Here is a 12,852-nt window from a genome sequence, read left to right as displayed (position 1 = left end):
TCAGGCACATGGACAGTGGGATTGAGTGCACTTTCATGAAGTCTGCTGAGAACACCAAGCTGTGTGGTATAGCTGACACATTGGAGGGAAAGGATGCCATCCAGAGGCTTGAGAAGTGGGCCCATGCAAACCTCATGAGGTTCAACAAGGCCACGTGCAAGGTCCTGCACCTGGTCAGGGCAATCCCAAGTACAAGCACAGGCTGGACGGAGAATGGATTGAGAGCAGCCCTGAGGAGAACGACTTGGGGATGGTGGTTGATAAGAAGCTCAACGTGAGCTGGCAACAAGCGCTCTTAGCCCAGAAAGCCAAAAGCATCCTGGGCTGCGTCAAATGAAGTGTGGCCAGCAGGTCGAGGGAGGTGATTCTGCCCCTCTACTCCACCCTGGTGAGACACCACCTGGAGTACTCCGTCCAGCTCTGGGGCTCCCAACATAAGAAGGACATGGACCTGTTGGAGCAGGTCCAGAGGAGGGCCACGGAGATGATCAGAAGGCTGGAGCACCTATGCTATGAGGACAGGCTGAGAGAGTTGGGGTTGCTCAGCCTAGAGAAGAGGAGGCTCCAGGGAGACCTTATAGCAGCCTTCTAGTACCTAAGTGAGGCCTACAGGAGAGATGGGGAGCGACTCTTTATCAGGGAGTGGAGTGATAGGATGAGGGGTAATGGTTTTAAACTGAAAGAGGGGAGATTTAGATTAGCCATTAGGAAGAAATTCTTTACCGTGGGGGTGGTGAGACACTGGAACAGGTTGCCCAGGGAAGTTGTGGATGCCCCATCCCTGGAAGTGTTCAAGGCCAGGCTGGATGGGGCTCTGAACAACCTGGTCTAGTGGGACGTGTCCCTGGCCATAGCAGGGTGTTAGAACTAGATGGTCTTTAAGGTCCCTTCCAACTCTAACCATTCTACAACTTTATTTTATTTCAATTATTAAACTGTTCTTTTCTCAACCCATGAGTTTTCTCTCTTTTACCCTTCCAATTTTCTTCCCCTCCATCCTGCTTAAGGGGGTAGTGAGCCAGTAGCTATGTGGTGTTTAGATGCTGGCTGGGGGTTAAAGCAAGACAGCTAGTTAGACTTTGTTCGGAAAATATTTTGGAAGAAAAACTTATTACACCCAAATAGCAGAAAACACACTTTTTCCTTAAACTATTTATGGGATTTCAAGCTTTGATGACTTTTGTTCAAGTCCTCTTTCCAATGTGGCCCAAATGAACACAGGACACCTTTGAAACACCACTGACATTGCTATGCTTTCATCTTAAGTACAAAAGCAACACAAGAATTCAGTTCTAGAGGCTGTGTGAAGGTACACAGCTCGTACCCTTAACTCAAAAAAGCAAATCAAAAACATTCCACAAAACTGCTCAGAATGAAAAAGTATTTCAATTTAGTAGACTGCTACAACTAGAAAAGTCCCAAGTGAATAATTTATTTTGTTTTTACATCTTTTATGTTTCATATATAACTTTTTCTTTGTGTAACTTAGTCAGACCCCGCCCCTAATTTTAGCTTGAAAAAGAAAACTTAATTGGCAAATTATAGCAGTAATGGTATTGCATGATTTGTATGTGTATTAAGTGGGATTGATGGTGCAGATGTGGCTTTAAAACATCATCCACTCAGAACATCATTTAACTCAGTTTTGCCATTTGAGACACAAGCATACAGGCAGAAGTTAAGCAGAGGCTCTGTTACGCTGTCAAGACTGTACTTTCACTAGTATAAGGTGTTTATCTTGGGCGTAAAGGCTAGAACATAAAAGGCACCACCAGAAGCACACCTTACAGAATCACAGAATGGTTTGGGTTGGAAGGGACCTTAAAGATCATCTAGTTCCACCCCCCTGCCATTGGCAGGGACACCTCCCACTAGATCAGGTTGCTCAAAGCCCCATCCAGCCTGGCCTTGAACACCTACAGGGGTGGGGCAGCCACAGCCCCTCTGAGGACCTGGGCCAGTGTCTCACCACCCTGATAGCAAAGAATCTTGTCTGCATATGATTTAAATATTCCTGTGTCTATTAAATATTGCCGGTGCTCACTTAAATCTGCTTGGTTCACAATGCAGTTTCAGTAGCTGACAATATTCGACAGCACATGGAGAGATTTATCTGACTCTACAGAAGTTGAAATTAATTATTAAAAACTTTGAACAGAAATGGGAATAAAAATTTTCCTCAGAAACAGATGACATTGAATTTTAATATTAAAATGCATTTCACAGCAACAATCACAAACCAAAAGATTTTTGATGTATGGATAGAAATTGAGGAAAATACGCATTTATGCCAGTATAATTTTGCTTCCTTGAAAGGGCACGCAAATTACACCATGAGTCAGTAAACACAACTCAAAAATTCCAACTACCTACCTTCCTATAATTTCATGGAATTTTCAGCTCAACAAAAAGTCCCCTCCAGAGAGGTTTTACCATCATACCCTTAGAGATTTTAAGTGCAGTGTGGACACTTAACAGCCTTATTGTTTCCAGAAGCAAAACTTATACATACACTCTTCATATGGGCAAAGAATCTATATAAAGGTAAAAACAACCCAAAGTGAAGTAAGAATTCAACAAAGTAAGAGAAGTGACAAAATGACAGAGCACACAAAGTAAAAGCAGTAACAAGGTAAAATATATCCTCTGATACAAAGCGATGCATAGTAAGCGAAGAGTTAATAAGCATGTCACCATGTTAAACAGAGCAGGAGTGATAACTAAGCAACCTCCTTTAAATCTGCTCTTGGTCAAGTATTAAAAACACTCCCCACGAGCTGCTTCAGTATATACCAGCAAAACCCCATCAGTCTATGTCTGACTAAGTGCTGTGGCTATGTCTGGATGTCCTTTGAAAAAAATCTAGCAAAACCGTACACGAGGCAATAAAATAACACAGTAATTTGTACCAATATAGGTCATTTGTCGATTCACATTATCTAATGCTAATTGATGAAACTCTTAAGTCAACATTTCACAACCCTATAGATACAAGAGGCCTAGCTTCATTAAGAATAGAACTGAGGCTTGTTCTTGAGCCAGCTGGTCTTATTTCTCCTTTTTGAGACAACACTTTTACAAAGCAACAGTGGATGGATTTCAAAGCTAACAATTCAGCATACAACTGGTTAAACAACATTAAAGAGCAGCGGTGCCCGAGAACTTGCTATGAGGATCTAGGAAACTTTTGTCAAGATGGATGAGTACAAGCTCCAGAAGTCAGGGTGAGTACCAACAGAGCCTGGGTGGCCTCGCAGGAATGCGCAGGTATCAACCCAAACATGCAGCTGCTTCTCAGCCCTCAGATTATCCAATTATAATTGGCTCGTATCAGAGAAAAGGGAAGAACAAGCATTTTTATCACCTTTAAATCTAAGCTGAGGTTTATCCATTTCATCCAAACCCAACAACTATAACCCACAAGCAGGACAGAAGAGGTGTGCTGGCCATGGGAAATGCCATTTATTGGATTAGCAGCACTGAAAAAAGGTTTTGAAGGTCTTTTGCACAGGAGCGTTGCCACAAAAGTAAAAACAAACCTGCCATTTTACAAGTGGCTGTAATTTTTTTAAAATTTAAATTCACTGAAAATGAATTAGCACGATCCATCAATGTGATGCAAACAACTCTGAAGAAAAAAATTAAGATGTCTACTCTACATACCTTTCTTCCCAAGATAATTTTACTCACTTCTCACAACAGAGTCACTGTACCTGAAGTGTTTACTAAATTTAAATGTGTTGAAGGATTAAAGGAAATTAGTATTTAAATAAACATACATGCTCAGGACAGTTAAATTCATCATCCTTAAAAATACCTATTCATGTGCAAAATGCAAGATGTGTGTGAAGGTGAAGATTATCATTACACAGAAAAGAGAGAAGAAATAAAACAGACTGATTTTCCACTGCAGTATACACTAACAGCAAAAACCCCACAGTAGAAAAGGTGACTTTCTGAGATTTTTAGGTATCCTTTCATAATCAGCATAGGCTAGTTTCAGACTATAATAAAACATTAATACCCCAAAAAAGGCAAACTGAGGACATATAATGGAAATGATGCTTGAACTTTATCAAGTTCTTGGAAAGTACTAGGAAGTTGGTAAATGACAATTATCCCCGGATTTTTAGACTTTTAACATAATGTTTTAGTAATGCAAGAAGATTACTAGAAGTATGTTGTAAGCATCTTTGGTATAAATTACCCTGTTCAACATTTTCATGGACCATGGAAGATGAATAGCGAGGTCATACAGTTTATTAATGCTGTATTCAATGTCAGTTTAAAGCTTGTTAAAAAAGAGCTACAGAAAAATCTCACAACACTGAGCAAATGAATTCAGTCTATTAGATCTTTCCAAAAGCTGATAAGTGCAAAGAAATGTAGGTGAAATAGCTGACTGTATACATTTGAGTTCTAGCTTATTCAGAAGATACTTTTAGAGTTATGGATGTTCTGTAAAAAACACATACCTGCCACAATTTTTTTTTAATACTGCTGAGCTCCTAACAGAGTATTACAAAGTGAATAGAACAATGTTTTAGTGTGCTAGTATTTTTAATACTGCATGCAGTTCCAGTCACCCATCTTTAAGTGCAGTGCGCACTGTTTGCAAAAACATAAGAACCATTTAAAACACTGTAACACCAAAAATTGAGAGTTAACATGGAGATAAAAGTACTACTAATAGGCATGGCTGGCACCAAGCATATTAAAAAATCTGACCTAGCAACAGGAAAAGAAAAAAAAAGTTTACAATAAGAATATTGCTCTTTAATTAAAAAAAAAATTAAAATTTATATTTAATTTATTTAATTATATTTTATATTTAATTTATTTAAATTAAATATAAATTTTAATGTATTTTTAAGTGACAGTAAGGCCAGTCATTTTTTGGTTCTACATCCAAGACAGAATGACAGAATCATAGAATAATTTTCACCAGAAGGGAACGTCTCATTTCCGCTAGTCTAATCCCCCACTCAGAGCACAGTGAGCTAGATAAACCCGGCTGCTCACGGCATTGTCCAGTCAAGTTTTAAGTATCTCCAAGCACAGAGATTTCACAGCCCCTTTTGGAATCTTGTTCCAGTGTTTAATCACTTTCTCCTGTGTTGCAATTCATATCAGTTACTTCTCTCACTCAATCACTGTGGACCTCTGAGAAGAACCTGGCTCTGTCCTCTTTACCCTCCCATCAGTCAGTTGAAGACAAGATCTCCCCTTCCTCAGCCCAAACAAACTCAGTTCTTTCAGCCTCCTTTTGTACATCATGAGATTAATGGCTACTGTTCTGCATGCCGAATTTGCTCTGTGTTACTTCTAAAGTGTGAGCTCTGGCCTCTGCTTCCCATTTAATTACAAAATGGATAATTTTTAGGTTCTTTTTTAGCTCAGAAACAATTCCTGCAAAGCAAGAGCCTTCAAGATTTTTAGCAAGTACGGTTAGACAAAAGTATCTTCGGGTCAATTATTTTTCAAGAAAAGAAATGTGTGCTGGGTTCTTTCTAAAAATCAAAGGGGCAAGCTTTTCTCCTTTAAGAAATAAATTCCATACTTCAGGCTTAAATGCAATATGCAGCTCACTTCAAAGTTGCTTCCTATGTTTACACATTGTCAAAAGGGACTTAACCTTTCATAGCCAAGTATGAAAATATAAACTAAGTGGAAATGCACCTTACAATAGCTAGATAGCACTTGGTTGCTTTAAGAGCCTGGCAGTAGCTCATGGTGATCAGGTAACCTTTCAGCTCGGGATCAAAGGTGGCCCAAGCTCAGGGAAAACACCACTGATGGGTGCTTGATGCTGTTAGTAACCTCACCCAACAGAACAGTGATCTTCCATCACCCTTTGACAAGAATGCAAATTTCTATCTAAATACTCAGATATTTACATCACAAAAACATTACCACTGACATTTTTAGCTCTGTAGAAAAGCACTATGTGAAGATGGAATAGGAACTACCTTCCATGATCCCTTACTCAAGATTAACGCATACAAGGAGCACAGAGAAAGAATGGACAAAGTTAACATCACTTACAATTTCTTTGAAAAAAAAAAAAGTCAAAGCACCTTTCAAAAAATCTGAAGTAACTTAAATAATGACAAAGTTGAATCTGTCAAAAAAAAAAAAATTGCTGCTCTGGAAGGCAGAGGAGAAGGATGGACAATGAGAAACAGGTTATGGCCTACAGGAAGCACCAGTTTTGAGTTAGCACAGTATCCGGGTGTTCTCACTCTTCTTCCCACACAACTTTCAGTACGTCTTGCAAAACACCTTGAAAATCGTTTTTGAAAAGCATGAACAGACATTACTAATCCCTGCCAGTCAGCAACTAAGCCACTAAAGTAACTTCTTTATTCAGGTAATACTACCATTGCAGATCAGAGCAAATATCGTGTCTTGAGTTCATAAAAACGTTGGCATTTGGGCTATTTCTGTGTTACTGATGGAACAGTATTAAGGGATTTGCTCTTAACAGCATTGAACTGTATTCCCAATGAAAATGTTTGCTTCCCCACCCCACCCCTGGAATGAATAAACATTTATAATCTGCCTACAGAATGAATTACAATTATTTTCTACCTGCAGCTGCACTCTGTACTACAGCTACAGTTTTCAGCAAGACAACTCACAACAGTAAACATGAACTGGTAACTCTGAAGTCTAGTGACAAATGTTTACTGTTTGTCCTAATCCATGCTGCTTTTACAGATGCTTTCTTTGCTTGAAGTGCTGAGATGAAAATCAAAAGGTCATGATTCCTTCCCTCAGGCCTCATCTCATTTATGTGTATCCTCCTGTCAGGGCCTTGAGTGCACTTCCATCACCCTAGGGGTTTAGCCGCCAGAAGGGCTCCATAAGGAGAAAGACGCATCTTGAAAACACCGTGCAGCTCTGCTTCTCTCCTTGTTGCAAAAAATCTTAAATTCACAATACACAATAACCCTCTTCTCTGTGCTGCCCTAATGGTATCTTCATAGTTAGTGACCCGTCTATGCATGAAGATCCTAAAGGAGGTCTCCACACAAATATCCTACAACCAGTTGCTCTGGCTACACCATTTGTTTCACAGCCATCTACAAGCTCAAGTCTCTATGCAGGATCACAAACCACAGTAGTTATTCCATTGCCATAATGGCTGCTAAAATTGAAATTGTAATTTTCTTGGAAGTTTTGGGATCGTTTCAGTACCAGCTAAGTTTTCAGTTCACCATGATATGCACTATCTTTGTACTCCAGAAAGATCAATGCAGCATTAGTAGAACTTGGATCTCCTGGAAAGCCTGTTGCGGGTGGAATGACCAAGGGCTCGCTACCCCAGCCGGCCAAACACTCTCGCTGAGCACTTTCAGCACAAGCAAATAACATACAGTAATGGCTCCACGCCACATGCGTTCAATGTGGATTAGACTCCTGTGGTGCTTGGTATTTTCCAACAACGGGTCCAAAGTCATCTTCTGCAGACCTGATTTCTACACATTGGTCTTGAACAACTGCCAACAGTCTATGGTTGTGACAAAGGGCATAGTCTCACAGTACCTGAATGAAGAAAGGAGAGCAGGCGTACTGACAGTGATCAGGGTCATCCAACCTTCCAGTGGTTGCTGAACAAGCCCACAGTGAAGAGGCACACCAAGCCAGGTAGCCAACACATCAGGAACCAGATCAGCAAGGTGCATGGCTGGACAACCACACAGCTGCAACCTAGATGGGGCAACAACTAAGGCCAAGGGCCTGAGCTTAAAGACAACTCCTGCGTGAAAGGGGAACCCTGATAAGACTTCTCACAGCTCTTTCCACAGCAGTCTGACTCAAGATTACACAGCTGCACCACATCCAAGATGACCTTGAGCAACAGCAGCCAAATGAACTGCTGGAGGACACGGTATGTGAAGCCCTGACACCTCCTATCCTACAAGTACCTACTGCTCCTCATTGATGGTGATGGTGCAGGTACCAGTGACAGCAACAGCAGTCAATAAAATTCTAACACCCTTGACAAGACTTGTAACAAATTTTAAAAAACACCTGCATCTATTTTTTCCAACTGTGTTGTTTTGGCAAAGCTGTAAGTAGCCCAGACAAAGCTGTGTGCAGTCCAGGAGGGGCAGGAGAAAGCGGGGCAAGCTCCCATCCCATGCTGGATCAGAAGATTTCCTTTTTATTCTGCAAACATTACATACTCCATATGATCCAGGGACAGAAAGTGCTTTAGAATTAACTGTAAAAGCAAGACTGCAATTTTTATTTTCAAAAAAGTCCCGATAGCGTAGCCCACAAGGCTTCACAAGTTTTTTAAAAAAAATAACGTTAAGGCCAAATATGGTAGCTGCAATATAAGAGCAAAATAAAACACATAATCCCAAAATTTTAGTTTAAAGATCACACGAAATTGGTGATAAGGCAGTATCTTCTTTATTACAACAAACTAGATCTACCAGAAACAACTGAAGGCCCTGTGCCCCCCCCCCGCCTTTGACACTGAAGTTTTAGCTCTTATAGCTGTGAAGAGGAATACTTCTACTAGAAATATAATCCTGCAGATGATGTAGAAGGAAAACTGTAAAAGACAAATGGTAAATATGTGTCATTAGGCTTCAGAGTTACCAGTTAATTTTTACTGCTATTAATTTTGTATGTATTCTTCTGTCAGGCCTCATTTTGGAGGCAAATCAGTACTGGTAACATCAGAGCAGCTGGAGAGATGAGGTACACACAAACAAACAAAGCAACTTCTGTACACATGTATATATGGAAATATATATATTTCCCACTGTCAAGAAATTCCTCTGGGCTGTAATACCAGACACCCATCTTATTTCCTACCACCTGAAAAATGCAAAACAATCTCCCAGTTATTCCTTAATTGCTTACCAGAGAAAGTCCACTCTCCATTTAAAAAAAAACAAAACCCAAAAAATGACAACAACAAAAAACCCAACAACAACAAACAAAACCCCTTAACCTCTACTTTATTACTGTGTTCTTCAGTGCACCAAAAATATAGGTCTTAGGAAAGTAAATTTCAGAAGTTTCTTAAAATAGATTGTTTCCACAAATTACGTACTTGATTGGAGCAACAGGGATAATAAATTGACAAGAATCTTATCGTACTGAGACAAAGGATTATGGTACATCATTATAACATTTCATCATTCCAACCTTGGTTTGTTTTCCTGACTTGCACCTTTAAAAGATGGTGCTTCTCCCCTTCCAAAAGGCAGCATCTACCAGAGAATTAAGGTGATTTGCGCAGAGTGAAAAGCAAAGGCCTGTCTACAGGTCAGGCAGTTGCATTTATATTCCCTTGACAACAAGCACCATCCCTATTCTCACTCAAGGGAATATTATCACATTTCCCCCCCCCCCAGATCAAAATTAAGAGTCTTCTAGAATACACACAGTCCCACTTCAGACAGAAGAGGATACGGCTCTCTTAAATGGTAAAGAGAAATTGTGATTTCTTAATGCATGAAACCCAGTGCTACTGCTTAAAGGAGCAGGCTTCTGAACAGCTGGGGGTTTTTTAAACTTTCAAAGCAAAATTTTTTCAGCATATGGAATAATGAAAAAAATGCTCTTTTCAGTACTACCATCTAGCCTACGCTAGTGAAAGCTGATAAGCAAAATGTATTTAAGAATGGTATCAGCTGTGTTTCTTGCATATAAATGCCATTGTTGAAGGTGTGCTGATCCCAGCTAATACATGTTCTGTTTCCATAAAAAGTTCTAAACCAAAACCACCTTAAGACAGACATTTGAAAAAAAAAAAAAAAAAAAGCTTTGGTTGGTTAACAGCCAGCTAAAAAAAATACACAAAAACCCCCATAGCAATGCAAAATTTTACTAACTGCAAAAATACAGAACAAGAGATACACACTCCATATTATGCAAAAGTGCCGTACCAACATGTATTTTCCCACTGAATTATATAAAAATGTAGATTTGCAATGCACTAATTCTATAAACCCAAACGAACATATTCTGTGAAGAAATTTAACATTCAGAACCGCACAAAGCGATAGGCACACAAGAGCTTGCTTGTTAAAGACGAACCGCATCTCTTCTAGGAAATGCTTTCTGAATACATAAAGGATATTTTCATAATAAATGTCACATCTCTTCCCCCCCCCGCTTCCTCCCCAACAACACTCCCAATCCTTTTACAAGCTGCAGTGGGTTTTAAAGGCGCTCGATCTGAACAATTCACACAAAAAAAGGCTTTGAAGCAGTGCAAACGTTTGTCCTTATTCTATAGAAACTGTATAGCGATAACTTGGCTCTTCCCTCCCCCCACTCAGTACCTTTCTGGGGTAGTGACTTCACATCCTTTGACATCAGCACAGCTTGAAAGGGGGATGGGAGAGTTACGGCAGAAAGCAGCAAAACCTGCTTTTAACTATGTATGCAACGCCTCTACCCATTCTTAAATCTTCCCAAAATGCATTGAATAGAGCAGGGGTTTCGATCCGCTCCCAGTTTTACCGCGGCGGGAGCAAAGGGGGAAGGGATAGGGCTACAAAGGACTTCCTGCTCCCCGTACCCCAGCACCACAATAGCCATTTATTAGCTCGCCGGAGGGTCGCGATTCCCTCCCAACGCGCACAATAACTCACCTCTAATATGCAAAAGGGCCACGGGCTGGAACGGCCCATTGGAATTGGCTGCGTCAACCACCATCCTGCTGCCAGCTCTGTTACATGTCAACATCTAGGCTCCGGCAGGCAAGGCAATGTATTCCTTAAGGCAAGAAACCAGCCTCCATTTTAGTTTAAAAAAAGACAGAAACTGAAGCGCTCTGCAGCTGGAGGGAACTGGCTAGTTAGTGATGTCAGCGGGCGGGAGGAGCCCCATTGGCTAACGGCAGCAACTTAAAAATGACACGGAGGAGGCCGCAAATGAGCGGCGGCGGCTGCGGGGCTGTCACTGCGCCCCGCCAGCGCGGGTGTCACTGCGCCCGCACCCACACCCCGACCCCCGCAGAGCCCCGGCCTGAGGGGGGGGACAGGTCTTTGGCCTTTGCTTTGGGTTGGGTTTTTTTTTTTTGTTATGGTTTTTTGTTTGGTTGGTTTGGTTTTTTTAATTATTTCCCCCACAGCTCATATTCAGAACGCACCTGCTGGAAAGAGCGTGTGCGTTTTTTTTTTAATTTTTTTTTCTTCCCTGAAAACGCCAAAAGCTTCATCTTCCCTTCACTGAGGTTGCCAGCAACTACCAAACAGAAGTCCAACTTAACCGTGGAAAACCACAGCATTAAAGGCAACATCAACAACTTCAGCTTTCAAGAGCCATATTAAAAGGTAGCTCACAGTAAGACACAGGTCCTCGAATAATTATTATTACTGATTTATAAATACAAAACCTCATAAGCATTCCCATGAAGTCTTTTATGACTGGTTGCTAATATGTATGTTGTGAATAAAAAATATATGCATCTGACATTCAGGAGATGAAAGGCTTAACTATTCACACTCACCTGAGTCTTTCTTTCAATCTAGAAATGGACCTATCTTATGTTTAACTTAACGTTGGTAAACCTGGATATTGCAAATGTCAGGTTTTCCTTTCTAGAACATTCAGTAACTATAAGTAATTTTTTAAAATTTTATTAAAACCTAAACAATCGCAGCACTAAGAATCAATACATAGGCATATGGAAACAGTTTTGCTGCATAATCCCAGAAACAGAAAAAAAGCACAGATTAACAATTTCTTAACTTTTGAGTCAAATTACTTAAGGAACCAAATTATGCTGGAACAAAACTGTGAGCAATTTTCTTCATCATGTGAGGCTTGCACATTTATTTTTACAATGAGCTATCTGAAGGACCATTTTGTCTCCTAGGTACTGTACCTCTGGGAGTGATGTTCAAAGAAAAAGACAGTATTACACTTGTACCATCTCCAAATCTGTGCTTCTCCCCAAATACTATTTGCATCAGAATGTCACCTTTAAACATTTAAATTACTTGATCTACAACACTGTCCTAACTTACATCTGCTCAAAAAAAAAGGAGTACATCAAAAGAAGAGAAAGAGACTTTTCAATTAGGTAGTTTGCTGATGGAAATTTGGAAGAAAAACAAATTATAGGGCATATGCATACCAAGTTAGAAAAAATATATCACACTTCAATGATACACTGTCAAAGGTGAGTTAGAGCTGTACTGAATATTATTGAATTGGATCAAGGGAAAAGACTAACTGGGATATAACAGAAGGATATTACCCATAAGACACGTGAAGAAGTCAATTGGATTTACTGACTGCTGACAAGGCCTGATGTGAAGTAGTACCTCTTGGATGTCACACCTGAAGAAGGATGTAAACCTGACGAGAAAACCCAGAGATGACCAATCTAGAAAATATTACTTAGTTAAAAAATAAATAAAACTGCTCTGTTTGGTGTGGGTTGGGTTGGTTGGTTGGGATGTTTGTGTTTGGGGTCTTTTTTGATAGAAAGGGCTAAACTGAGAATATCCATGTATTTTAAAAAGTAATTACGGAGATGGAGGGAAATTTTTTTTTTTTTTTTTTTACATTCACTACAGACAGTAAATTCCTCATACATCAAGGAAGATTAGGTTAGACATTAAATGTAATCCTCTTGCAATAAGCATAGTGAAACAAAATAAGAGACTGCAAATTTATTATTTAAAAATTAATCTAATAATTTCAAAAATGGCCAAACATAATGAGTGATATAAACGTAGTTGATCTTACTTTAGAGAAGAACATCAAAATGGACTACGTGAACTTCTGATGCCTTTTAAAACCTCTTCCCTAAGACTACAGAGATTCAAATAATTTGTCTCTCCAGTCTAGGCAAAAACAGGGGAGGTG

At 39.9% G+C, this 12,852-nt stretch overlaps 1 protein-coding gene across 4 annotated transcripts in view; it reads right to left on the bottom strand.

The window, feature by feature from the left end:
* The window catches only part of PPP2R5C (protein phosphatase 2 regulatory subunit B'gamma), an 86,254-nt gene that overhangs the window by 44,303 nt on the left and 29,099 nt on the right, over positions 1-12,852 (bottom strand). The window contains exon 2 of one of the 4 annotated variants that reach the window (XM_063333003.1): positions 10,626-10,749. The exons of 2 other annotated variants lie outside the window; for them this stretch is intronic. In XM_063333003.1, the coding sequence (XP_063189073.1) occupies positions 10,626-10,719 (94 nt within the window). In that variant the 5' untranslated portion in view covers positions 10,720-10,749. Of the gene's footprint in view, positions 1-10,625; positions 10,991-12,852 lie in introns of those variants that run through there. One more of the 4 variants, XM_063333002.1, reaches the window with a different exon arrangement.

The sequence above is a fragment of the Chroicocephalus ridibundus genome, chromosome 4 (assembly GCF_963924245.1).
Source record: "Chroicocephalus ridibundus chromosome 4, bChrRid1.1, whole genome shotgun sequence".
Lineage (NCBI taxonomy): Eukaryota > Metazoa > Chordata > Aves > Charadriiformes > Laridae > Chroicocephalus > Chroicocephalus ridibundus.
This window is presented reverse-complemented; position numbering and strand designations above follow the sequence as displayed.